We start from the raw sequence: 27,529 nt of genomic DNA, 5'->3' as shown, positions 1-27,529 counted from the left end.
TAATTACGGAAATGTTTTATGTATTTATTTCAGAAACGTTCACAATTTGTCATTGAGTCATTTGGTCAAAGCTTCATTTCCCAAACGTTTTGTTGAAACCTGTTTTCTCCTGTCAGCCAGCCATGTTGGAAATGTTGACATTGTTGCCTAGTCTTTAGAAGCTCTTGCGTTTTAGAAGCAAGGCGCTGTGATTAAATTCCTTACTTTGGGAGGCCAACAGCCATGAAACCTTTCCACAGGTTGTGCCAAATGTGAATGCAGAAGCAGCAACGGGGTACAGCACTGTCAAAAAGTGGCAAACATCAACAAGTCCTCTCCGGCCCATCTTCAGTGCTTCGCCCTGGCAATCGAGGCACTTATAAGAGCAAGCGGCAGAGGTGGGCTGAGTTTTTCTGACAATTGAGACATGACAGGACACTTTTTAAAAATGACGGACTACGCACTGAGGGAAGTGGATTTTTGTCTGTCAGGATGCCCATTTTGGTCAAATCAGTCGTAGTTCAAGGCGCCTAGACGATCTACCTGCAGCCGCAAGCATCCACCACCATGTTGCGGTACTGCCGGTAGACGACGTTGTCATGTGCGTCCACATACAGGATGCTGATGGCACTGAGGCGGGTGGGCACGCAGCAGGCGGGCGGGGCGGCAGGCGGCGCCATGGCATGGAGCAGCGTTTGGACCACGGCGTGGTTGGTGGGCTGCAGGTGCGAACGCAAAGGGAAGTCGCAGGACCCCCCGCAGCGGAAGGCCTGGTAGTCTAGTGGCGCGATGATCCAGTCGTCCCAACCCAGGGCTCGGAAGTCAACGTGAAGGCGGACGCGCCGGCAGCGCGGGGGCGGGCTCTGAGGCCGAGGGGGCGGGGCTCTTCGCGGCCGCCGCCGTGCCCTCAGATACTCATAGACACTCTGGTGTGCGTGACCCGAGCAGGCCCGGATCTCCTTGTGGAACACATCGGCCGCCCCGTCCGGCCCGCGCTCGCTGTGGCTGAAGGCCAGCAGGAAGGCTTTCTCCTTCCGGGTGCGCCCAGCTCGACCCAGGCCCAGACCCAGGAGGTCAGCTGCCCCGCCCCCTCCGCTCTCCGCCGCCTCCAGTTGGAAACACAGCAACTCGTCTTTCTCTGGCTTGGGCTTGTGGTGCTGCTTCTTTTGCTCTTGGATGTGTTGCTTCTGGTTCTGGTGGTTCTTTTCGCTCTGCTGATTCTGTTTGTTGTGTTGCTTGAGTTGGTTCTGGTTCGGTTGGTTTGGTTTTTTGAGGGCCTTGACAGCGTGATACACATCAAAGACCTCCCACTTTCCTCCAGGTGGGTCCAGTGGAGCCGCTGCCAGGGTCTGGATCAGAACCGCCTTCCGTTGGCCTGGCCCGCAACTGTGGAGTTTCAGCCAGTGAGCCACGCCCACTGCCACCTCTCGGGTTGAGCGTTTCCTCAGGATTCGAAGTTCTGCTCCCACAAGTCCATCCTGGTCCAGGGAGGAGATTTGGAACTGGTACCGCTGACGCCATAGAACTGACCCAGGCTCATCTGTACAGGGAACGGAAAACATTTTCTGGTCAGACTACTAGACAAGGCTCGTCGCCAGTCAATGTCAGGGCCGATGTGGACAAACAGGCATGGGACTGGTCGCCCTTATCCCATTTGCCTGTTAGTAATTCACAAAATAAAAAGCCTTGTCGGCGTGTTATGAAGGTGTTGGTGAGCAACGAAATCCTTCCTCTGCCTTTCGAGCGAGTGGTCGCTCAATGGCGCTAGCTTCGTACTGGCGTCTAGCCGCTAGCTGAGGCGCTTTAAACAAACATAAGCTAAATTTAAAGGCAACGTAAACGTCGGCGGCCGCAGTCATCACAAAATTTTCTGGACCCGGTAGAGGAGGGACTGAGGGTGGTGGGGGCGTGACAGACGTTTATTTTTACCTTGAGGGCGGCGCCGGAGAGCACAAGTGTGTGACACACACACGCACAATTGTACATACACACATCCGCTCGTTAGCGTAGCTTCCACGCAAGATGAGCAAATGAACGGACAGGATGGACGTATGAATGATGTGCCGAGCGCATGAATGAACACGGGAATGGGTTGTGATGAACACATGAATGGAGTGAATAGAGTGATGGAACACATCAATGGAGATGTAGAACATGAATGGATGTGATGAGCTCATGAATGAAGGTGAGAAGGCACGATGGCGAATGGCTGACCTCGAGCGCCGTCCACGAAGCTGGTGACGGTGTCGGCATCTATGCTGACGTTGCTTCGCGGCGTTTCTGAGGATCCCATCCAGGACAAGGACATCATGTAGTCGTGCGGCGTCACCTTGGCCGATGTCTTGCTTCCATCTCCCACGGCTACCTGGCGTCCGGCCGCTCTGCCTCCGCCGCTCTCCATGGTAACAGTTCCCACCGGTTCCGTCGGTGACGTGCGGCACGTGAGCGCAAAGAAAAGACAAACACACCAAAGTTTCATCCTAGCGGCTGCTACTGGTTGCCATGGCAATGGCAATGCCAGACAAAGTGGGGAAACGGGACAGAGTCGGCAAAGCGGCGTCCTCCTCGCAGTCCATCCGGCAGGCAGTGATGTGAACAAGAGGATCACAAATGCAGAAGGTGGCAAAGAGAGTGAAAGACAAGGAGGGGGAGAAAAGGGGAAGGGCTGAAATAGAGAGAGAGAAAGAGAGAGAGCGAGAAAGAGGTTTTTCCAGCTTCACTTATTTTGGTGGAAGAGCAGCCAAGTTTCTTTTTTGGTGGTGGTGTGGTGGGGGGGGGGTTGTATTCTTGGCCACAAGTGAACCTTCTGTACACGTGTTATATGCTGTGGCCATGAATTAGGATGTTGTGGTCACCACCGGCATCTCTAGCACATTTTTAGAGGTCCTGAAGGACACCTAAAGAAAATCCAAGCACCTCCAACATTTTAGAGGTCTTAATTAAAAAAAAAAAAAAGTTCTGCATGTTTTTTTAACAAGCTAGAAAAGTGTAAAAACATAGAGTATTTGGTTAAGATTTTATATTTTGATATAAAAAAAAAGAACTTTTTATTAAAAAATGGTTTGATGCTCCTCCTACCTCGATTGGTAAGTGACGAGTGAACTTGATCTGCGTACCGACCTGTCATCTAATCATAGACTTCCCTCCACATGTTTTTCGAGTTGTAAATGTCGAACCCAAATTTCTCGCTTACCAAAACCTCTGATTGTAGATTCTCCTCTGGACTGGTCAGCATTTATCCTGACCAAAATAGTATTTAGAGTCCATATAACTCTCAATTCGTGGACACAAAGTTGTATTTTTGTAGCCCAAAACAATATCTTCAACGTGGCCCGATGACCGCGGCTCACCTGTTTTCTGGATTTGATCATGTGACACGCTGAGCCATGATTGGTCGTTACCCGAGCCCTGAGCAACTGTAATGTCATTTACAGTCGACACCAAGTAGCAAAAATCTCCTGAGATGGATGAAAGCGGTTGTAATTTGTTTTTTTCTTTTCTATAGTGATATACAATATCGTAAAACTAAAAAAGAAAGTGCCATTTCGTTCACGGCTGACACGTTACTACTTCAAGGATGGACATCCTCATTAGGTACAAGCTGGCAGAGAGAGAGAGAGAGCGCGAGAGAGAGAGAGAGAGAGGGAGAAAGACTAGAGGCCTGCCATCTGCTGGTCAGTCATCGACACCGCATGAAGATGTGTTGTGGGACGGTAAGCAGGTAGCGCGTTCTGCTTGGACGGTACAATACCTTAATGTGTGTGGATGAATGCTTATATGTGGGTTAGTTGCAGGGATGTGGGTGAATGTTTGGATAATAAACGAATGAATAAAGAGTGAATGAATGAAAATATGGCTGGATGATGGATATATATCATGGCTAGATGTATAGGTGTTTGTAAGATGGTGGTTTAGGAATGGATGAGGAATGGCTCATTGCATTTGAAGGATGATAGATGACTGAGGGAAACAAATGGTTTTGAACAACAGGTGATGAATGTGTGATGTTTATGAGCCCCCTACGAGTAAGCTTATTGAAAAGATGTCAACAGGGAGTGCGTGAAGCTAAGACTTATTGATCATGGTTCGCAAAAAGAAGAAAAAAAACATAAAGGATGCAGATGGGAAGTGTTGTATATGTGACTTAATAAAACTAGTGCTGCTGATTTTCTCCAGTATCACCAACCATCACAATATTGACAGCACATTACCAGCTGACATTAAAAAGCAGACTAGCAGACGTACACCAATTTTACAACCCCAAAACAAATCAGCAATCCGCAAAAGTCAACGAGTGAGCTATTGGAACGATCTATGGATTTCCAAAGAGGAAGAATCAAGTTCCGTTGTCTACGTAGCTATGAAATCACGGCAACCGCACTCAAACATGGAACTACAATTTCCTCTTCCCGCTCTTGCGACACGCCCACAAAAACGCACGCACACACTTTGGGCCAGCAAAGAAGAAATACTTGATTGTCTCTACAGACAGTAAGAAAGATGACTACTCTTAAAACATATTTCTACATCGCCCTTTGTAAAGAAGGCCAGCTTGTTTTCCAGGCTGCGTATCATCTTGCGGCCACTTTCTTCCGCTAAAACTTGCGTCATGTGAAAACACACAGCACATCAGAATGGAATGTCAACGTGAACGTGTTTGGAGAAGAAAAGGGAAAGTTTGACTGGAAAGTGACGTCACTTTAAAATTTCCGTCCTGCGGGAAGTTGGCAGCTCTTCCGTCAAAATAAAACTGGAAACCAAATGGGAGTGACTCATAAACCGAAAAATTGCACAACTTTTATTGGAATGTCCCAAGGCAATTACTCTGTGCGTGTGTGGACAAGTAACCGTGTGCGTGTGTTTGAGTGTAATTGTGCGAGTGTATTCATGCGTATATATTCGTATAGACTGTATGTCTGTTTTGAGGGGGTGTTGTTCGAGTTGTATGTATGTATGTGTTGGAGTTTAACTGAAGTATTTGATTTCAGAAACTATATAATTGTCTAATATGGTGCCAGGAAGTCGAAAATGTTAAAAAATGTTAGTTTGAGTTGTCATTTTTTATTATTATTTGGAGTTTGTTTCCTGATACTTTTGTCGTCATATATGAATTAGACTTTGTGGGTGTATGTAATGTACTTATATATTGTGCAATAAAGTGTAAAGTAAAGTTTGGAAAGTAAAAGTAAAAAAAAAAGAAGAGGAAGCTAATTCAACCTTTCATGTGGGAGCTTTTATTGTGTAGCTGGCTATAGAGGGCGTGGCCTCGCGTTTGCCGTGACAGAATTACGGGAAATAAATGCGATGACGTCGGCAGCTTGCTGGCCGCTCATTGGCGGAGAGTCGCGGGGGCACAAGTTATACTAGAGGCAAAAGACCACAAAGTCGACAAAAGTCGTCCGTCAAAGTTGACTGAGGACAACAACAACAAAAATAAGAACAGGTGTCCGCTTTGGGTCAATTTGAATCCTTGAGACCAGCCGCAAGTTCCCGCAATCGTTTCTCTCTTTTTGGCTTGAGCGAATTGAAATCAAGTGAAAATGTCCCCCTTTGGAAGCTCGGCAAACCTTTTGGCTTTCGGCCTCCTGCTCTTTTTCTCCACTTGGTTGTCGCGCGTTGCCTCCGAGTCGGTAAGTGAAAGTCGCTCATCCGCACACCTTGTCGTTCGTTGCCTTTTGTCTGGACTTGTTTTTCTTTTCCCCTTGCGCCTTTTACCTGGGAACTTTGGAAAATCACAACAAACTTTTCCCTCCAGCTAATAGCTAGCGTGCTAACTTTCATTGGAACTGACGGTGATCCCGGAAGCTTGTCGATTGGCGAGTTTAGCAAGCAACCTCTGCAAATCGTCTTCGTCCCAATTGACTTTTCATTAACTTAACTTTGCTTGTGTGCTCGTTCCGACTTGTTTGTTAGGACGTGCGTGTTCGCTATTATACGGAAATGCTCCCCCAGGGGGGGGGAGGGGACTCCTGTGAGAGGGGGGGGGGTACCTAATGCTGTGCGGATCTCCGACTCATCTCTGCCCCCAAGTCACAACAGTGTGTTTGAGTGTGTAACCGATCCGAGGGTTGAAGTTTGACTAACGTCACATCACACAGCTCAAGTTGCCATCCGCAGCGTGCGAGCGTGCGCTCATGGGAGTGTTTGTGCAAGTGAATTATTGTGTGTGTGTGTTTGAGAAATTTGCAGTTGACTGAGGGCGAAAAGCTGAGCTGCATGCCATCAGCACACATATTCACCCCCCCCCAACCTCCGGCTAGCAACTTTGCGTAGCATCTGTGATTAACGAAACGATGGTGGCGGCGGTACATTCCTTGCTAGTCCGACCTTCCTGGTGCTTTCCTCCTTTTGTGCTCCCTCCTCTTTCCTTGTTCCTTCCCTGTGGAATGTGACCTCCGCTGACCTTGAGTGGTCCTCTGGGGGATTTTGCACACTCGGAAGAGTCTGAATGGACCCGTATAGACCCTCTCAATGGAAACGGAACCCTTTCTCTCACAGCCACACACAGAATTGGAATGCCAACACCTTTTCTGTGCAACTTTCTGGGCACTCTTTGACTCGCTGATCAACTTTTCCTGGCTCGCCACGGTAGCATGGATGGCGACGTTCCAGAAGCCTCTGGAATCGGCCCAGAATGACGGGAAGCTGAATTCGGTGTTCCCGTTCTCCATTGTGTGCCTCTTATCTCATTCCCACACGAATCAGATGTTTTCTCTCCCGACATTCCCCAAAGCTCAGCCAGCTTCGGGCGCTCGTATGCCTGCGGGGTCCGACTGTTGGCTGCCGCCTACCTTCCTTACAAATGCTGGCTTGCAGTACAAATTTCAATAATACACACATGACTTTAAAAGTTAATTTATTTTACATTCAAAATGACTAACTCCCCAAAAGTAGTATTTTCTTAAAAGCTTTAACAATACTGTCTAAAGGGGCCAAATCTGATAATGATTGCAACTTGTTCTATTATATCGTGACTATATGGGGGTGGGGCCACCTCAACTTGGCTTGCACTATCGGATCCTCTGAGCGCCTTTCTTGCCAGGATGTTGTGTCATCTGCATGTTGTTGCTGCATGTGTTTTGGTGTTGAGCGGCGATGCCGACATGAGTTCATGATGTGGCTACAAAATGATACCACGGCATTTAAAAGAAATTGCGGTGACCCTATTTCTGAAGATTCTTCTCAATTTTATGCGACAAGAAAATTCAGTGTTTGATTTTTGAGTTGTGTACGCTTTTTGGCATTTGGTCGAAGGTAACGACAGGTCGGTAACTGACGATGTCCTTGTGTGCCAGCAGGTGAGGGAGACAGAGACGTGGATGCCCCTGAAGGCCGCTGTGACTCACGAGCACGACCACCAGGAGTCATCGGGAGACTTTGGCTTCACGGAGGACGAGGATGAAGACGAGGAAAAGGAAGAGGATGACTATTACTACGATGACTCATATTTTGACGAGGATGATGTCGACGACTACGAAGACGAGGCGTCGGGATCGGGTGATGACGGTGCGGGCTTGTCCACGTTTCTATGACCAAGCCAAAAATTTGAAGCGCAAGCTCAATGTTGTTTTTGTCCACAGAGAGCGAGCCTTCATCTCCCGGACGTGACTTGCCGCCGCCCACTGAGGTAAGCATGTCGCTGGGACAAGGTGTATTTTCAAAGCAAACGGCGCATGTTTCTTAAGTTGTCACAAAGCACATCAGGGTGATAGAAAATGCAGAGAAAGATAGACATAAACAATGCTCTGAGCAGGGTGACCTTTTCCTGTCGTACGTCAGTGCGTCCGCCATATTGGATGTGTCAACAAAATCAGCAAATTTCCTTTGTAAAAAGTTCAGTTACAATCAAGCATGTGGGTTGACTCTCAGTTTTGGCATCAATTGTAAAATGTCTCTGTGTCACACTGCCACATTTATTATCATCACGCTAATCCGGTTCCTGCTACACTGGTACTTGCTGCTTCGCCGGCTGGTGTCGCACATGGGGATGCAGACTTTGACTAAATATAGTGTGTTGCATTTGTTATCTTGACATTTGGAGTTGCAAGTAAAAAAAAAAAAAAAGCAAATGAGAGGAAAATAATTCAGCGATGATTACTTTTGACAAGCTGTGACCGAATGACGCCTGTCTCAATGGCTCAGCTCACCTCAATGTTGAAGACACCCTCCCACCCACCTCCCGCTCAACCTCTCATCCTCTTGCCCTTTTCCAGCGTCCCGACGCGGACAACAGGATTCCGGAGTTGGCCAGCTCGTCTCGTCCCGCTGTCCACAGCGACGTGAAGCCGGATGCCACGCTGAACGACAATGAAATCCCTCTGGTGCGGAATGATCCGCGCCCGGGCAACCAGCTTCCATCCAACGTGCTGATGTCTCATGCTGCTAACAGCGACAGCGTCTTTGCTAGGACGGAGGTCCTCACAGGTGAGGGTGTGCCGCGGCTTTCTCACATGTCGACGTTCTCACCGTCAAGTAGCGTTTTCCTTTTCCGCCATCAAATAGGAGTCAAACTCGGATTTCCAGCAAGCCTTTTTGACATGAAATCAAATCTAACTAGTAATGGACAATGTTGACCCCAAGTTGACAAAAATACCTGAACCTCACATATTCTTTATTGGTATTGGGCAATACCAATAATAGAAAATATTCAAATGGGAAGTGTTGATAAAAGTAATCCAAAGGTTAATAATTAAAAGTGAGACTTTGCTTGTGCTTTTGCTTCCAGCACTAATCTGCGGCGGCGTGGGCCTGACGTTGGCCGTTCTGCTGGTGGTGCTGCTGCTTCACCGCATGAAAAAGAAAGACGAAGGAAGCTACGAGCTGGCCAAGAAGCCCATCTATACCAAGGCCCCCACCGCAGAGATATACGCCTAGCCGCCCCCAAAACACTCCCCACTTTATTTATTCACTACACACAAGCTAAGCTAACGTCAGCGCCATGACGCTCATCTGAATATATTTTTTTATTGCCGACGTGGCCTTTCGGATGATGACATTGTTTCTTCCTTTCAAATATTCCAGTTGGTCCTCATCCGAATTTTTTTTTTTAATTCCTGTCAAGGAGTTTGCTTGATACTTGGCACCTTTTTAGACAAAAAAAAACAGACTTTTATCTTTGTATACACACTACATATATTTTGCTGGTGTGAACGCTGAATGAAAAGCGGTTTGACTTGGAACAAATTCCGAACTGCTGCTGATGACACACTATGGCTAATGGTACAAGTTTCTCATATCTGATCACTCAACACTACGTAGTTAACAAGCTGGTCGGTCAACTGGTGCGTAACAAGCCGGCGGGTGGGCGGGGGGCTTGCTCAACAGCTGCTGGTTATTGTAGCAAAAAATGGAAGCTACCGAATGTGACTCAGCTGGTGAACATTTAGCCCCGCCGGTTAACCTGTCACCTCGCCTTTGCTAGTTTTGGGTCGGAAGTGTGAGCGTGGCGTTAAGATGTGAGGTGGCTGCTAGTTATTTTAGCATAGCAAAAACTGGAAGCTGCCATTTAGCCCCGCCCCTTCCCTCTGACCACACCTTGGCTAGTTTGTGATTGTACACGAGTGTGTGTGTGTTGGGGTGTGCATGCGTGTGTGTGTGTGTGCGCGAGGGCTACTTGCTGTGTGAGCGGTGAACATGTGAGGCAACTGCTAGTTAGCTTAGCATAGCAAAAACTAGACATTACCTATTGACCATTGAGCCCCGACTTTCCCATCTTGCTCATTTATGTTTGGACGAAGTGATGCGGTACCTTTTTTTTTTTCCTTTTTGTCAATCAGCTAGTATTTTGTTGTAGATTTATGTGAACTAGCAGAATGTGCGTGTGCGATGTCTACCAAATATTTCAACCAAACAACCTAAGTTGTTTTTTTTTCACTAGATGCCTTGTCTTTTTCAATTTTGGGGGGTTTTTAGTCTTTGACCTCCCATGACAAGCGTGCATTTGCTCGGATGCAGTTCAAGGTCATCGGTCTGTTGCCTTTACCTGTTTGTGGAAATGAAAGTTATGCACATAAATAAAACTTGTCTCAATTTGCTCTCAAACGTGTCATTCTTTCTGCCACTTTCATGTTATATTATATATTGATCATATATCGTATGATCCATCCTAAAAAGACGAGTTTGTGTGTGTGTATGCCAAAATGTTAGCTCGAATGCTGATAGCTAGCATGGAGGAAAGAGTTGCCGTGTGGGCGCGCTTATTGTTTTCTTGGGCAACAAAGAGGTCTTTGTGTGTTTCGGCTGGACTTGGGACGGAGCGCAGCAACGATCGGCATTTCCTCAAACTATTTCTCCTTGACGACGGTCGTCAGGAGCAACGCGTTCTTTTCTCTGATTGGCTCATGACTCACTGCGTGTGACGCAACATGAGACACACTGTACTCTGGACTATTGTTAGAACGATCTAACTGAAGCACAAGTAAAAAGTAGTCTTATAAATAATGAGCACTTGCATATATAAGCAAGACAAAAATACTGAGCTGCATTTGTGTTTCCTATGCGCTTCTTAATTGTTTGGCAACATTTTGTCGTGTTTCAAATTTCGTGTAGACTCCTCCGATCAGTTCATGACGAGTTTACTGGTTGGGACCTTTTCCCTGAAAAAATTCCGCGATGTTATTTCAATCCGCGTCATGTAACCGAGTAAGAATATGGCGCCTGCCAATTAAAAGTGCGTTGCAGCCAAACTATTCTGACAAGTCCAAAGGAAAAAAATATCTTCCACCTGGTGGCCACAAGCTAAACGCCAAGATATTCTTAAAAAAAAATCACTAATGGAATGTTTACAATCCAATTAAGTTTCAACTTGCATTTTTCCTCTTAAACCCCAAACTTGTTTCTTACTTTGTATATTGCGATAAATGTGGTTCAGATATGTATGTGATGTGTCAGCAGTATGAACGCTCATCCGGAGACATCCGACTTGTACATCATCAAAAGGCTAATATTTCCTCTGTGCAGGAGGTAGACTGCAAAGACGTTTTGTATAACAGTCTTTGTCTTAACGTTTGACTTTAATTTAATTCCACTTGAAACATGAGGTATAAAGTGGACATTTGTGGTGATAGTAGTAATTAAGCCATGCAGACTCTTCTTTTATGCAAAGCAATGAAGTGATGTCATATTTTGAATTGAATAACTGTGATGGAGCAGCTTTGCCTTATATCGTATTCCCAAAATATTTCTACCTCCTCCTGCTTTGCTACTCTGGCAATTTTGAGATGATCAAATGGACCTAAACATATTTGGCTAAACACTGCGCCACATTGTGTTTTATCTGGGTGCACGTCATTCCATGTCATGTTTTATGCACGTGTGTCACGTCGAGGATGTATCGCGGTCACATTAATAGTCATAACTGCAACCAGTTTAGGGTGTAATGGATGGGTGGATGTTTTTGTAATGTAAACGAGAACAAAAAAATTTATTTAATAAATGATCTCAATTGGGTATCATGTCCTGCATAGTGAACATATCTTAAGTTTTTTTAATGTAATTTTTCAAATAAAAAAAGACAACTTCCAAACATCGAACTTTATTGAAGCAGAAAAAGCAGGAAGAGTGAGTGTACGTCATCACGCGATTATGCAGGTCACGTTGGTGCACGTGCACACTCACGTGTACATCATCTCGGCCATGTGCGACATCTTCTTGGGTATGTAGAGGTAGAACTCCATGTAGCCGGCCAGGTCCTCCATGGTGACGTCGTCGACCGAGACCAGTGCCTGCGAAGAACACGAGCGAGGGGAGGCTGGTGAGTGGGTGCGGCCGGAGGTCCTGGCGGGTGGGGCCCTGGGTCCGCCGCGCCGCTCGCACTCTGAGATGACATCACGCAGTCCCGTGAAGGAGTACGCCCCCACGGCGGACCAAGCACCAGCTTTAGACGTGCAGCGACAGGGGGCCGCGCCACCGCTTGCCCTCTCCCTAGCCTCTGGGCTGTCATCTGTGAGCGAGCACGTGCATGGGCCGTCATCGCCACGCCGCTTGGACAAAAGTCCAAAGTCGGTTGAGTCGGCGTCCTCCTTATCCTGGACGCTTCCTGAGCCACCCCGGTCCTTCCCGGGAAGCTCAGACGGGGGAACAGCGGCTACGAGGAGTTGCGGGGCCCCAGCCGGCGCCGCCCCAAAGCCAGCAGGGGAAGCGGGACTGAGCTCGACGCGCTGCTTGAGGCCTCCTGCGGGCGGCGCTGTGGCAGAGTAGGTGAACCTCGGGGGGTGCAGGATGGGCGACTTGGAGCGCCGCCGCCGCTGCATCCGACTGGCTCCTCGCGACGCTTTCCTCACGCAGCTGATGAAACAAAAGGCGTGTCATGCTTGGTGTGCGCAAAGCTAATCTTTCCTTTCATTTTTCAAAGTCGCAATTGGGATCCTTGATTGCCCAAAAAGTGCAGTGGCTGGTTTCCAAACAACCTGCACTTGTCTTCTTTTTGTTTAATGTCTCTCTTGTAAAAAAAACTGATAAATAAATAAAACATATATAAATAAAATGTAAACTTTCCTGATTTTCAGTTATACTAACATCACACATGCCAACAGGTAGGAAAAGTCAGATAATGCATATTTATGAAATATCTTTCTATTTCAATAAGGAAAGAGCACCAGCCAAACGACAATGGTCCTGTTGATTTCCATGATTGAGACGTAATTTTGATCGATATCGATTAAAAAAATAATCAAGCACACATCTGACATACCCTTCCTCAAACGCGCTCCATCTTACGGGGGGAGCCAAAGCCTTTATTTATAGTGAACTGGCCATTTTGTATTGCTGTCGGAATGAGTCATGCAAAGGGATTTTGAGTGGCATTATCTAGAGACACTCTATGCAAAAGCCTCCACGGTGGGGAGAGTTGAGAATGGTTGCAAACGCCTTCCACACATGTCCACTCACCCATGCCAGTTGTCCTTGGATGCTCCATGTTTGGCCTTGGACGGGCCGGTGTCTCGCACCGCCACGCGAGGCGATTCTGGCACACCAGTCGCCGCCAGTGTCCTGTACACACACACACACACACACACACATCAAAGAAGTGGATGGCATGTGAGCATCAGCTCACTTTCATCATGGTCATCATACAGAGGAACAGGTCGTACCGGTCACCATCCACTCGCAGCTTCTTGAAGGCCGTCTGCAGCGTTTCTTCCTCATGCTCCGGACCGCCTGCCGCCATGCTGGACCCACGCCGCCCCCCCTCCCGCTGACGAATAAAAACAGCATGTTTGAATACGGCCCAAAGAGGAGGCTTGCCTCTCTGGACTTGGCTTACATTTCATAGATGGCCAAAAGCACCCAGAGGTCGAAATGAGTCAATCGTACAACATCATTGTCTCTGCTATGCTTAATAAGTTTTACAGCAGAGCACGCAAGCATATGCCCCATGGGGACAAGAAGTGGCAAATCCAGATCCAGAAAGTCAATAACCTGCCTCCGTTTGGCTTTGGCCTCGGTTGCTTCTACTCAACCAGCAGGAGAATGAGCTTGTTTACCAGCCAGTTGAGTAGATGCATCTCTGGCTAAAGCCAAACCTTGGCAGGGTTTTCACTTTCTGGACCTGGCTTTGCCACTCCCGATGGGTACAGAGCACAAATTTAATGCAATTTCCCATCTTTGTTCAAGGCAGAGCGCTCTTTGTGAAATTGGATGCTCCTCAGGATTGGATGCCTGGTCTTGACCCACTTGTGAAAGCAAAAATTTTCTATGTTTGACAAGCAACGGCTACACCTTCGGTGAGGGAAATTGTAACCCCTGTAGAATTATTGCAAGTGACAGAATATGGCAGAATGTCACATGGTGTTGTATCAATGTGGACTAGTGGTGCCCAGTTGAGCTCAAATTGGGGTGACTGTGCCGTCCGAACTCACACCTTCTAAGGAAACTAAATGTGTTCACTTGTGCGGCGTCATCGAGACACTGACGTCACGTGGTACCGTGACGCCGCAAAAACTACGAACAAGGTGACAATACCATTGTTGTGAATGAAAGGAAGGCGTCGGATTACTTGCGAGGCCAACCTTGAACAATGTAACTCGTCTTGTCTTGGTGTAGCAAAAAAAAAAAGCAAAATATTTGCTAATCGCCGCCCACTGCCACCACTGTAGCTAATGCTAACCGCTAATCGGCTACCAAAAGAGCGAGGCGAAAGCTTGCCGACAACAACAAGGAGGCAAGCAAATACTTACGCTTCTTTAAAAAGTCCACGCGGCGTCGGCCGGATCCAGAGTGTGCATAGAGGCCGCCAAACCCGCCGGGGACGGCGGCCGCTCACGCTTAACAGCTAACAAGGCTAGCGAGGCTAGCGAAGCTTACGACACTACCGACTGCTTCGTGCCGCGCGTCCTCGCTGAAAGAAAACACACTAATGTATGTCGTCTGTGCACTGACGTCGAGTGAAAGCGACGAGGGCAAGAAGAAAACAAATAATAAGACTCAGAATCAGAAAGTATAAGCCTGCCTGTCGCGACTGCTCTCGTAAACGGCAACAGCGCCGCTGATGTCACACACACAAAAACAAACCGGACGCCGACGTCACGGGCTGCACGCGACCACGTGATAAAATTCCAGCTTCAAGATGTTTGTCACATGCACAGTTAAATCACGCTAGCGCTATTCAATAAAACGCTGACTTTGCTACAAAGGGTGTCAAAAAGAAATTTTGAAATAAGGACAGATGGCTACAGAAGAAAAAGGGCGGAGGTGATATGGTCATAATTTCAGAACAATGACAAATTTAAAAAACGGCGCAGTTTATCCGTTTTGTAGTGGTTATTGTTGAGGTAGTGCAAAAAGAAATAACATGTACATACTGTAATGATCAAAGATGAAAGCATTGGCGCATTTTGCAAACATGTATTTGGTGTCTTTGAATATGATAAGCCTCTCAAAACTCAATTTTATTTGACACCCCTTATTATTATTATTATTATTATTATTATTATTATTATATCAGCACCATTTTATATTCATAGATCAAATTCAGGCATTGAGTTTTTGAATACATAAGATATTTTCTTCATTATTTGTACGATTAAAAAAAACATACTGCAAAATTTTATCTGCTTGACTTCCGACTGTATCTTATTTGCGGTGTTGTCTTATTTATTTTATTTGACTTTTAGATCCTTTGTGATCCTTTGTGATTTTTTTAAGTTTTGTTCCATATATTTTTTTTCTAACTGAATTGTATACTGTTCAGTGTTTAAATAAAGTTAAACAACACACGTCGAGCAACTTGTATGTCATTAGCATGTCACTAGTTTCTAGACAGTGTGCTGGTCCAATCTGATGGCGCCAACTGGACGTTGTTACCGGACTGTCTCGTTTTCGTCCAATTAGCGCAAAGCGCGGGGAGGGAAGTGTTGAGTGGCGCTGCTGCCAACCAATGAAAAGCCGAGACTTTGCTTGACGTCCGCCTGGACTCGCATGTTGGTACCGGCGGTGACGAGGGTTCCGCTAAGCTAATTCAGACTCGGTGAAGGCTCCAGTTTGCTCCGCGGCGGCGAGCGTGAAATTGACATTTTTGATTTGCGCGTCCGAGACGCTCAAATGTTGAGTCCAGGCGGCCTGTCGGCGGCTGTGCTGCTCGCGGCGGTGGTGGCGACCTGTGAGGCGCTCAAAGAAGGAGAATGCGAAGGTAAGATGAAGCCCGGCGACCGGCTAACGTTAGCCCAGCCAACTCCAATAAAAAAAAGTCCAAAGAACTCCTTGGAATATTCTGCAAGTCAGCCTTGCTCGTTTTCTACATGTAGATGAACAACCTGACGTCGTCCTTCCCAAAAAGTATCTTGCTGATTTACGTGCGAAGTGAAAGCTTTCCAATGGAAGCGCTCAATGTATTTCCTTCATTTTGTTCGGCGTTATAAAGAATGGGAATGACTCGCAAACAACCTCGTAGTGCAGTTTTCCCCCAACTTTTCTCGACATTATTTTAATTTGGGGATTTCTCACGGCTCGATCCTAAAAGAATGTCCCTTCAGGTCAAGTGAATTTGGACAGCCCTTGATCACTGAAGCGTCTCAAAGGGTGTGAGTTGGAAAAAGATCTGTGACACCTCATGCGATAAACTCCCTCATCCTGTGAAGATAAAAGGCAACCCGCGTTTGTGGGTAACAAGAAAGGAAAAGGCACATAAGGAGGGCATCCTCTTCCTGGATGACTAGGTTACTATGGATGCAGAGCAGGTCCCATTGATTTATCACATAGTATGGTCCAGTACGGAGCTGAATAAAGCAACATGAGAGTCCATTTCATGGTAAAATGTGTTTTCACTTTTATTGTACTTTACCTTTTGAGGTACTCATAGTGCTTGAACACTTGTCACCTATTTTGACCTGATGATGCAGCAGGAACATTTATTTTACACATTAGGGGAGGGGGTGGTGCGTCAGTATCTTGCGCATAGTCACTTGGACAAGGTAGGATCAAACCCACAACCTTTGGGTTGGGAGACAAGCATTCTTCAACTCGAGCCATGCCAGCCCATTTAATGAAATGAACCGGTGTCGGTGAACACTTCGGAGAAAGGGATTCTTCCCATGAATTCGATGCACAATTATCCCTAAACGCCCCTGGGGAAGTGGTCCACTTCACATCTTGTCCTGGTCAATCGGTGCAGAATTCAAACAATGATAGCCTGAGTCCAATATCACCACTGTGCTCCCTCTCCTAGCAGGATATGAAGGGGTAGGTCTAGAGCTAGGAGAAGAAGTGGCAGCAAAACAAGACGTGCGTGTATCCAAACTAAATGCCTGCGTCTACTAATAAGGTAAAAATTGAGATGTGAACATTTCTACTGTTGCCAAAAGCATCGCTGCTAAATTAATCTGACAAATGGATGAACGCCCACACAAAGCCGACATAATTGAAGGAAAGCACAGACATCTCAAATAATAACTAAGTGAACATGGATCATTTACTGCAGCACATCTGGTGAATCGTCACATGGATGGCGTAAATCGGGAATGACGTACTAAGGGAAACCACAATAATTGTCTCATACGTTGAGGAAAAGAAGGAAAAAAAATCCTGAATGTCAAAAGCTAACATTGCGGTAAATCAAAGCATGTTTGTTATCTTGTTTCCTGTATTCTAATGTCGGCAGCAAACAAAGCACCGTTAAGACGATGACTATTTTGATAATTGATTTGAGGACCTTGTTGAACTACAAATTGGCCAAATCCTCAGAATTTAAGACAAGATACTAATAGCAATGAGTAAATCAATTTACTTTCAGCAGTCTGCTTGTCTTTTGTGTTTTTCATGAGACATTGGCAATCATCCACTTTGACTTCGGCAAACGTTGATCAACGTTTTTGGCCAGTTTTCTGATTGATGTTACAAAGCAAGCCGGTAACTGAACAATCAACAGTTATTATTTTCATTGTTAGTGAATAAAAAAAATATTAATTAATCAATTAAGTGAGATGAATGACTGACTCAAATAAGTGGTTGATGAGGTGTGGTGTATGTGCTTTTCTTGCAGTGTGTGTGACTTTTTTGGGCAAGTTCTATGACTCGCTTCTGGAGAACAAAGTGGAGATGAAGAGCCTTGATGTGGAAAAGGCGCTCCTCAAGAGCTGCAGCGCCGCCAAAGGCAAAGAAAATCGATTTGTAAGTCTCCACGCTAACATGACCACCTCCTTGCCTCCGCTGCCTTCTAACGAGGCATCGCGTGTGTGCAGTGCTACTACATCGGGGCTACCAGCGACGCCGCCACCAAGATGATCAACGAGGTGTCCAAGCCACTTAGCTATCACGTCCCCGTCGACAAAATCTGCGAGAAACTCAAGAAGAAAGACGGCCAAATCTGTGAACTGCGATACGGTACCTGCCACCTGCCTTTTCTCCCTTGCACCCATTTGTGACAACCACCCTTCGGATTGTATGGAATTCTCACTAGTCTTACTATTAATTTTCTTGTGACTTTTTCTTAGCTGTAATTTGCTTTTTGAAAGTGTTTGCTAGTTTTCATTTCTGGGGAAATACTTGTATTTAATTTGTTTTACTTTGAGTGTTTTTTCTTCTCTCTAATAACAGTTTATTGTCAAATATAAGATTGGGAGGGGGGGGGGGATGTCCCATTATCGCAACACAAGAAAATGTATTCAATTGAGGGGTTCCTATGGACTCTCCAAAAGTGTTAAATGAGGAAAATCCGCATGTAATAATGTACTTTCCAAGTAGAATGTGGAAGAATGTCACCTGATTTGCATGCTGCCCCTCTCTTGGCCACTTGGGGGCAGTATATGACGGATGGACAGCCGTGTACCTGACAGACAGTGATACTAATCATTGAGGCGCTCTCGCAGGTCTTTCCTTTTTGTAGCAGCCAATCATATTGCAGCAGGGTGTGTCCTGCCTAGAACGTTGTGGAATTTGTGCTAGCGCCTCAGCCCATTAGTACGGCACTAATATTTTATCATAAAGCATATATGAATGTGAGTACTGTTATTGCCGGTGTACACGTTGCTACAACCTTTCAGTCTGCTTAAAGATGCTGATTAGCATCAAGCTTTGATGTGGGTCACCTTCAACAAGCAGCTGGAAGTGTTTTTTGATGAATATTTTGACTAATTGGACCAGCTGCTATTGAAACGTGTTTTTCTCAAAAGCCATGTTTCGCAAGGCTTTACTGTACTGATTTCATTTTTTTTCAGCGCTTTTATCAGTCCGCAATATGTCTAAAACAGAAAAGGATGGAAATGTCAATCTCAAGGGCTCATAAACATGACCTAAATGCATGTTGTCCCATGAGTGAATAACCGAATCAAAAAGTGACAAATTATTTTTTTTTGTGCGTGATTGTGCAGACAAGCAAGTGGACCTGAGTTCGGTGGACCTGAAGAAGCTGAAGGTAAAGGACCTGAAGAAGATTCTGGAAGAATGGGGCGAGTCGTGCAAAGGCTGTGCCGAAAAGTCCGACTTCATCCGGAAGATCACCGAGCTGATGCCCAAGTATGCGCCCGCGGCCGCCAGAGCACGGACTGACCTCTGACCTGCGAGGTACGGCTGACCCACCGGCAGGCGCCTGCGTCACGGGCCGACCGTTCGCCACGCACAATTGGCAGGCGGTGCGCCGTGCTGTGCGTGCGTTCGGTCCGTCCTGTCCTGTGCTGTGCCATTTCTTCTTCTTATGCGACTCACTCAGGACGCCGGCAGGCGGACGTTTGGCTCCGCCCACTGTCCGGGTGACAGGGCCGCCATCACTTCTTGTTTGTGACTTGATGTTTGTGTTTGTATTAAAACCATGTTTCCCAAACACTTTGGTGCAAGTGCTTCTCAAACGGGGCTGCTCAAAATGTATCATTTTTCAGAGGTTCAAAGCTGCATATGGGGGTGTATCTCTGCTTTGAGTTAACTAAAAGCCACATATCAAAACGCATCTGGCCTAAAACCATCGGACAGCAAAACAGTTATCGTGTTCATAACTCGTTTCTTTCCCTACTACAAATGGTTATCTTATTTTATTTATTCTGTTTGTGAAAATAGCCCTCACTGTTAGATACTTGCAATATGTAATATGAAAATGTTTTGTTTTGGATGTTTAGGTATCGTGGTTGATTTGACAGTTTCCAACTTTATCTTGGTGAAAATTATGGCTTGATGGACAATCACAACTTTAGTGGAAAAAATATGATTAGTGAAAACATAAGCTTTTGTGGGAAATAGTCAACATTTTAAATGCTGTGACTTATCGGCTTATATGTAGTAGTTTTATGGTGAGTTGAGGTAATAAGAGGGCATTGGGGAAATGTATTCACTCAACCCAGAATGGTTGCCAAACATTACTTTTGTGGCTTTAATGTTTTGTCTTAACTAGATCCCCAATGTGAGCAGTCCACTTTCCTTGATTAAACCTTTGACGCGTTCCATGACTTGGATGATAGGTGGCAACAAATACATATTTGTCAGTGACAGGAAGAAATAAAGACTTGTTATTGTTAGAAGGTACAATTAACATTTTACCATTGGAATAATAGCATGTATTCAAATAAGCACGCCAACATTTCAAAGTATTTTTTTGTTGGGACACAAGGTTATTCTCGTGTAATACAGATAACTTTGAGGAAACTGAGTGCTATATTTAGACAATATTTTCTTTTTTGTTCGATAAAAAAGGCAGTCATTGCTGTTTACGAGATAACATGGATAACAAATTGTTCACAATCAGCAATATCAGGACACCAAAAAACTGATTTCATTACTTTCTGTGACAATTATTAAAACTTATGAATGGCTCTTATACAGTACTGTTCATCTTTAATTTATAGCGAGTTTTCATAACAGCTGTTGACAGAAGCCAAGCTGAATGAGGTTTGGAGATGAAAAAAAGTCATGGACTTCAAACGGAGAAAAAAATTTGGATTTGTCAGATTGTATGGGATAATTTTTCATATGTATTTTATTGACATAACGTTTGAATAACATTTACTTTGTCAATATAACGACTGAGATCAAAATCAAATAAGACATTCCAGTTCAATTACGTGAAAACAAAATGTATACAGCGTAACATTTATGTAAATGTTGACAGACCTAAATTCAACGTTTGTCAAAAATATAAGGAATGTAAAATTTCATAACTACAAATTTGAGCCACTCAATCTAAAAAAAAAATAAACGAAGTAAAATCTAAATTAATGTCCGACTGTATGACGAGGCCAGGCCTTGCGTGATGGCGTCACGACCGTCTGCCGTCTCCGCCCCCAAACATTCCTATTGTCCAAGATGGCGGCGGCGTTGTCGTTGCAGCTCTCCAGTCCCTGACTGGCGGACATGTTTTGTTTTTCCAGCAACTCTTGGGTTTTCCGGCAAGGGGCTAACGCACGTCGCCGCCGCGGCGGCGCGGAAGTGGCGCTTTAGCCGAAGATTAGCACATCGAGGATTATTGTCGCAGGAGGAGCTCCGTCCCACTCGTTGCCGTCCTTCCCGCCGACATGAAGCGGCAGGCCGCCAGGGAGAGTTCGCCTCCTCCTCCTCCGCCGCCGCCACCCCCGCTGTCGTCTTCGTCGTCGTCCAGGGTGGGCGCCAAGCGTCTCCGAGAGCGGGACCGAGATAGCGGGCGCAGGGAGGAGCTCGCGCCGCCGCCGCTGGCCCTGTTACTGGCCGACAGCCGCGTCGGACACCGCAGGAGAAGCCGCAGCCGGGAGCGGGACAAGGCGGCTGCGACTGCTGGGCTGCGGCCCCCCGCCCGGGACTACAAGACGCTGCTCATCAGCAACATAAGCCCACAGGTCCCCGACGACGACCTGGAGGACGCACTCTTCCACGAGTTCAAGAGGTTTGGCGATGTCAGCGTCAAACTGTCACACACGCCGGAACTGGGCCGCATTGCCTATGTCAACTTCCGGCACGCGGAGGACGCCAAAGTAGCGCGCCACGCTAAATCGTCGCGGTTGCTCCTGGCTGAGCGGCCCCTCAAGATCGAGCCGGTGTACGTGCGCAGGAGGAGCGTCACCCCGCCTGATGTGACCTACCTGGCCGCCGTGCGTGCCCATGCCCATGCCACGCACACGTCTTACCCACCCTACCGCCAGAGATCACTGTCACCGCCCGGTCCTTCGCTTAGCCTACGCGAGCTTCGTGCACGCCACTACGCCCTGGAGAGCCTGAGCCGCGAGCGCCTGCTGGACTATTATGGGATGTTGGACGACAGGGGGCGCCCCTATGGCCTGGCACCAGCCCCTCAGCCACCGCCGCCGGATGACCTGAAGCCCGAAGATGACCAGCGGGCCACCAGCAACCTTTTCATCGGTAACCTGGACGGCGGTGTCACAGAGGCCGAGCTGAGGCATGGCTTTGACAAGTATGGCACCATCGAGGACGTGGTGATCAAGAGGCCTGCGCGAGGCCAAGGCGGCGCCTATGCCTTTGTCAAGTTCCAGAACCTGGACATGGCCCACCGTGCCAAGGTGGCCATGCAGGGCCGCCTGGTGGGTGGCCATCCCGTCAAGATTGGCTATGGCAAAGCCAACCCCACTACGCGCCTGTGGGTTGGCGGTCTAGGACCCACCAACTCGCTGGCCGCCCTGGCCCGCGAGTTCGATCGCTTCGGGAGTATCCGCAACATCGACTACGTCAAAGGCGACAGTTTTGCCTACGTCCAGTATGAAAGTCTGGATGCGGCGCAGGCAGCGTGCACGCAGATGCGGGGCTTCCCCTTGGGTGGGGCCGATCGCCGCCTGCGCGTGGACTTCGCCAAGGTGGAAGAGACCGCCGCCCGCGCTTTCGCGCCTGTGCAGTTGCTGCCCCACTACGATACGCTGGGTGATGTCTTTGGCCGCCGTCGCAGCCTGGAGCGTGGAGCTAGGGAACGCACGTCCCCGATCTCTCAGCGGGAGCGAGATTTCGCCCCCAGCCCTCCAAGGGGCCCTGAAAGGAGGGCGGGCCTTGCAGCGGCGGTGGCGGCGGAACCGTTCGGCAGGAGCGCCACGGGCCGGAGTCGCAGCAGGGAGCGCTGGCTGAAAGACCGTGAGGAGAGGCGGGGCCGGAGGCGGAGCCGCAGTCTTTCGGCTGAGCGTGAGAAGGGACGGGGCCGCGCGCGAGCGTCACCCGACCTCAGTCCTGACCGTGCGCGCATCCGAGCGCCCGACTCCACCACGGAACCACGTGACCACACCCCCGACGCCAAGGAGGCTGAGTCCCCAACCACACGCCATCGCGCCGGGAAACAAGCCGACACCCATCACCACCGCAGCGGCGAGGCTGCTGCATCGCCGCCTGTGCCTGCTGGCGCACCCCCACCGGGCCCTGGTTCGCTGTCTGAGTATGCGGCGGCATCGCTGGCTAAGTGTTGGCGTGGTGTTTTTGCGCTAAAGAACAGCAGCTTCCCGGCACACCTGTACCTGCTGGAAGGCGGCGCCCCCTTCTTCAGCGCCATAATGCGGCGCAATGGTGAGCCGCTCAAGATCGCCCAGCGTCTCCGAATGGACCAAAGCCGCCTGGATGAGGTGGCGCGCCGCGTAAAGGCGGGTCGCCCCGATGCCTTTGCTGTGCTGCTGGCTCTCCAGGGACCAGTGGACCGACAGGCTGCCGCTCCTGAGACAGGGCTACAGATACGCCTGCTGCGCCACCTGGTGGCTTACTTGCGTAACAAGGAGGCCGCGGGCGTGGTCAGCCTACCTGGCGCCAAGGATGGTGGCCCTGGTGCCATGCTGTATGCCTTCCCGCCGGGTGACTTTTCAGTGCAGTACCTGCAGGCCGCCAAGAGGGCGGCGACGCGCCTAGACGAAGAACACATGGTGGTGGTGGTGGTCAATGACAGTAACTGACCTCAAGGGGTTGCTCTGACTCGACTCTACTGCACGCCAACTAAAAAAAAAAAAAAAAACCTGAAGCTCCGCCCTTCCTCATGAATAATTACTTAGCGTGTCAGTGTGTCTTCTCTTTTAACACTACAAAAACATCTTTGAACGTTTCATACTGTTTTTTGCTTTCAATCGCAATTTGAAGTAGGAAGTCAAAATGTAAACTGTTGAAAATATTGTTTCCTTGGTCACCTTTTAAAGGACTTTCTCTTTTTTATGTATTTTGTTTTTAACAAATGTTGTCATGTTAAAGAAAATTGTAACTCTTTATCGCATCCTGCAATGTTTTTTTCAACCACTCATCATAACCATTTTAGCATCAGCCAAGAGTGCACATGCTAATCTTAGTCCATCCATTCGTTCTCTGAATTCATCGTTACTGTCAAGACAAGAGTTAAGCATTAGCCACAGGCTCCTAAACCTGTGTGCTGCACTCATCCCCCAAATTGTGGTATTTGACATTCTAATAATCCGCATCCTAACATTAGCCATGCAAATCTGAATATAAATAAGCAGGAGTTAATAGCATTAGCCATACCAGTCCACATGCCAACAATAATAATAATTCACAATAGCTAATAAAGGTATGTAATAGTCTAATTTACCATAGCATAGGTAGCGCTGATCCACATGCTAATTAATTAGGCATTCGAGCATTAGCCATGCTTATTATCAGTTGTCATGTTTCATCATGTTTATTCTGAACATGCAAATGATGTACACCACATGCATGAATAAAAAAACAACACAAAATATACAATACAGAGACAAAAGGGACAGCTGCGCCATCCCACATGCAAGTTTTCAACATGGAAAAGAAAACTTTTACTACGCATTGACTCCTTTCCAGGAGTGGATAACAGCTCGCAATCAAGCTCAATGGCTGTCCAAGTCAACACGTTTTTGTTGGCCAACAATAAAATGAGTGAGCCTGTTGGATATGTGTTGGTCTGACACACTAGTTTTGTAAAGTGAGTTGTAGTGAAAGGAATTAATATTTTGGAACGTATTCACTGCAAGACTTATTTGAAAAAAATATTTTAAAAGAAACATGTGAGCTGTCTAACTCACTCGGACTGTTTGTTACCATGGTGGAGCTAGCAACTTCGCCCTACGCCCGCAACGTCTTTGTAAGTAAATACTTGACTCGAATCTTATGTTACCAGATTACACGCGTCCTGTGTTCGTGTGTGTGCCCGCTCGTGTTTTCGTGATTTCGCAAACAAATTGGACATTTATGGATTAATTTGGCCAGCAGAGGGCACCATATGACAGGAAGATCATCACACTTGGCGTCCCACCATCTGTTTTTTGAACAGGGGCACACACATACGCGCGCGAATATGAATATATAACATGCGACGTCAGCGATCCATGTGTATTGAACTTTATTGATAGATAAGATGACAACTACGAATGTAATTATGATGGGTTTTCGGCACTTGGTGTTTAATGATTGTGATTCTGACGATTACAGGAGCTCAGTGCATTCATGTAAAAAGTATGCCTCCAAATAATAAGATAATAAGTAAGAGTTAGAAAGTATTTTGTGGAAAACTACTCAAGTGCTGAGTAACTTGTGATTGGATTTTTTTAATTGAAGCGTGACCGCCAAAGAGACAGGAATACAAAATTCAGATGCTGCTCATCTTTCAGGATTTCCGATAAATTTGCTTCCGGGTGAGGCCGCAGAAATTTGGATTTGTGGTCATGTGATAGCCTGGCTACGCCCGATTGGTCAAATGGCGTCATGTGGCACGAACCTCTCTGCCAAACTAAAACTCAAGTGTCGAAAAACTGTTCTAAGTGGAGTTCATTATGACGTTTGAAGTATGCTAAGTTACTTAGCACTCAAATATGTGGCTTTGAACTCCTCTAACGCCCCGAACGCAATGCTGCGATGCAATCTGCGGATGTTAGCGTTGGCGGCATTCCTTCTTGTTGTCCACATTCCCGCCAAAGGTCAGGCGGCGTTGGCGTTGCCGTGGAGACGACATGGTCAACAGCAGCAAGCTTTGTGGCGGCCATTTTTTATGCCAAATGGGCGGAGACTCCGGTCCCGGCACTTATCTCAAGCGCTCTTCGCTTGAGGAGTTTCCTTTTCTTTCCCACCCGAGCCAGCAAGCGAGCGAGTTATTGGAGGAAAGATAGTCAAACCTAACCTTTTCAAATTATGCTTTTGATATGATAATGGTATTATTCTCAGATTTTCCCAAATTAAGTCCATGCCCGTCATTTTTTCCAAGACATCAGTATTTCCAGAATAATTCAAATGTTTTTGAAGCAACCTCCCAATGACACATGATGAAGTTCCCCCAACAGATCCAAAAGGTCAAAGGCACTGTTGCAAATAATTTTCCAGACATTTCACAGCAACAAGGGCCGCGCGATGAGTCCTGTTCTAAAAGTAGATCACCAGTGAAGGGGACATTGTGACTTTCTAGCAAGGGTGTAGAAGTGATTATTTGAAAATGTGACCACTGGCAAAGCTGTATGGAAATAAAGTGTTGCATATCAATATAAATCCTAATTATTAATTTCCCAATTATTGTGAGAAAGTCCGTGTGTGTGTCAAATTATTGGTGAAAAGATCAATTCACTAAAATATCCATCAATCATATAAATTATTACAGATTGGAATTCCTCAATGAATTCCATTCCAAAAATACCTTTTTTGTGAAGATTGATCCAAAAGTTTCTGAGATATAAGGATTCGAGGGAGGGCGGCCACACCCCTTTTTGGCAGACTAATTAAAAATCGGTGGGTCGTAGCACCCAAACCCCTGCTCCAATTGACCTAAAATTTGAGAATTAATGTTGCGCCATCACTATCAACAAGTGCAGCAAGATCCATGAAAATCCAAATCCGCTTTGTTAAGTTTTTCAGATTTCATTAGGAGCTAGTAAAGTCACGTTTTGGGCTGGCGTGATGGGCAGAGAGCTGCCGAAGATGTGAAAAGTCGAAATGTTCCCTAACAAAGTCATCTTCATGCATGACATTGCAACACCTCCACTCAGCATTTCTGATGTGGGCATAAAAGGAAAGAAACTCGTGCGTGCCCCCCCATCCTCCCCTGGCACAAGTGCACGCACACACACACACACACACACATGCGTGCACACACCCACGCGCATACACACACAAGATGAGCATCTACTTTCTGATTGTCCTTTCATGCAGCAAGTGAGCTTGCATCCAAATGTGTTGCTTACTTTTCTGGATTGGCACGCCAATGGCAAGCGCACGGCCTTGACGGGTTGTTGAGTGAGTGGTCGCCATCGGATTTTCGACGGGGCCCAGATGACCTCGCCTATGAGGGCGTGGCTGGAGGCCCTCATTAAAAGCTCTTCCTGTTGGACTTGCTGTTTCTCCCAGGGCTCTTCGGCGGCTCCCGTAGGTTACAGCGACCTTCTGCTGGAAAGGACCAACGTGGCTCGTTGGTTGGCGGCTATGAACCTTCTGGCGGGCTCTTGGCCGTCCCAATGGTAGTCCAAATAAGAATCATCACGTTGTGCCAGTGCTTGCTTAGGGTGACGTTCCAAAAATAGCTTATCATGTTAGCTTCACTGAACTTGAAGCCGTTGTTGCATGTCTGTGTGCTGAAATTGACTGGCAACCAGTTGATTGTTTTTCAATATGGGCTCTTACCAAGGTTACAATAATTTGAGATTTTTCATTCAAGCTCTTTTTTTTTAGTTTTACTTTTTAAATTGAGTTTGTTTTACTGGGTTTTGAGTGTGTTTGCTTTTAGTTGATTTTTGCTTTTACCACTTTTAGTATTTTTATTTAAATATAAGGGGTGTTTGTCAAGTGAAAGATATTTTTAAAAAAAAGGGCCAGTATTAGTTTTGTCTCGTGAATGAAAGTGAGGGCCAATTGGCCAATAACTGTTTGACCTTCCTTATAGTGTACGGATGTGCAGCCATTTCCAAATGGATGTTTTTCCAAATCAAGGCTGAAAGCTTTTGCATGACATTCATTGACAGAGACCAAAACAAATAAAAAAAATATTCGTTGTTGAAGACATTTTCACTAGATTTAGAGTTAGTTTTATAAAAGTAAAACGCACTTTGTTTTCACAGTTTTAAAAGCTTTTTGATTTTATTTGATTGGTTTGGGGTGGCCGGTGGCTCATGAGGTCGCGAGGGTCGTCCAGTAATCAAAGGGTTGGCTGTTCGATTTCTGCTCTGCAACGTGCCGTTGTGTCCTTGGGCAAGACACAGTTTACTGCTGCTGGAGTGTAAATGAG

The 27,529-nt window shown here is 46.8% G+C and overlaps 5 protein-coding genes across 7 annotated transcripts; 3 read left to right on the top strand and 2 right to left on the bottom strand.

Moving 5' to 3' along the window:
* Positions 1-21: 21 nt before the first annotated feature.
* gdf5 (growth differentiation factor 5) lies at positions 22-3,418 on the bottom strand. Of its 2 annotated transcripts, none has more exons than XM_088309947.1 (3): positions 3,173-3,418; positions 2,194-2,644; positions 22-1,519 (listed from the first exon to the last, which is right to left on the bottom strand). In XM_088309947.1, exons 1-3 carry the CDS (start codon positions 3,212-3,214, stop codon positions 519-521), a joined length of 1,494 nt encoding a protein of 497 aa, XP_088166073.1. In that variant the 5' UTR covers positions 3,215-3,418; the 3' UTR covers positions 22-518. The 2 variants fall into 2 exon arrangements, with proteins under 2 accessions (XP_088166073.1, XP_088166074.1); XM_088309948.1 differs by having other exon boundaries at positions 2,194-2,374.
* Positions 3,419-5,306: 1,888 nt separating this feature from the next.
* On the top strand, positions 5,307-9,859 carry sdc4 (syndecan 4). Of its 2 annotated transcripts, none has more exons than XM_088309954.1 (5): positions 5,307-5,609; positions 7,275-7,485; positions 7,560-7,606; positions 8,193-8,403; positions 8,705-9,859. In XM_088309954.1, the coding sequence occupies exons 1-5, from the start codon at positions 5,520-5,522 to the stop codon at positions 8,851-8,853; spliced, it is 708 nt and encodes a 235-aa protein (XP_088166080.1). In that variant the 5' UTR covers positions 5,307-5,519; the 3' UTR covers positions 8,854-9,859. The 2 variants fall into 2 exon arrangements, with proteins under 2 accessions (XP_088166080.1, XP_088166081.1); XM_088309955.1 differs by having other exon boundaries at positions 5,310-5,609; positions 7,278-7,485.
* A 1,637-nt stretch (positions 9,860-11,496) lies between these two features.
* On the bottom strand, positions 11,497-14,510 carry oser1 (oxidative stress responsive serine-rich 1). The gene is made up of 4 exons (XM_088309184.1): positions 14,157-14,510; positions 13,071-13,174; positions 12,868-12,969; positions 11,497-12,264 (listed from the first exon to the last, which is right to left on the bottom strand). The coding sequence occupies exons 2-4, from the start codon at positions 13,145-13,147 to the stop codon at positions 11,592-11,594; spliced, it is 852 nt and encodes a 283-aa protein (XP_088165310.1). The 5' UTR covers positions 13,148-13,174; positions 14,157-14,510; the 3' UTR covers positions 11,497-11,591.
* An 876-nt stretch (positions 14,511-15,386) lies between these two features.
* On the top strand, positions 15,387-19,231 carry manf (mesencephalic astrocyte-derived neurotrophic factor). The gene is made up of 4 exons (XM_088309074.1): positions 15,387-15,607; positions 17,456-17,583; positions 17,655-17,796; positions 18,783-19,231. The coding sequence occupies exons 1-4, from the start codon at positions 15,520-15,522 to the stop codon at positions 18,965-18,967; spliced, it is 543 nt and encodes a 180-aa protein (XP_088165200.1). The 5' UTR covers positions 15,387-15,519; the 3' UTR covers positions 18,968-19,231.
* A 1,398-nt stretch (positions 19,232-20,629) lies between these two features.
* rbm15b (RNA binding motif protein 15B) lies at positions 20,630-23,547 on the top strand. The gene has a single exon (XM_088309073.1). The coding sequence runs from the start codon at positions 20,910-20,912 to the stop codon at positions 23,241-23,243; it is 2,334 nt and encodes a 777-aa protein (XP_088165199.1). The 5' UTR covers positions 20,630-20,909; the 3' UTR covers positions 23,244-23,547.
* The last annotated feature ends 3,982 nt before the right edge of the window (positions 23,548-27,529 follow it).

This window comes from Idiotropiscis lumnitzeri, chromosome 11, assembly GCF_059441095.1.
Source record: "Idiotropiscis lumnitzeri isolate Australia: NSW breed Sydney's pygmy pipehorse chromosome 11, RoL_Ilum_1.0, whole genome shotgun sequence".
In the NCBI taxonomy this organism is placed as follows: domain Eukaryota; kingdom Metazoa; phylum Chordata; class Actinopteri; order Syngnathiformes; family Syngnathidae; genus Idiotropiscis; species Idiotropiscis lumnitzeri.
The sequence above is the reverse complement of the archived record's forward strand: the minus strand, read 5'-3'. Positions and strand labels throughout refer to the sequence as shown.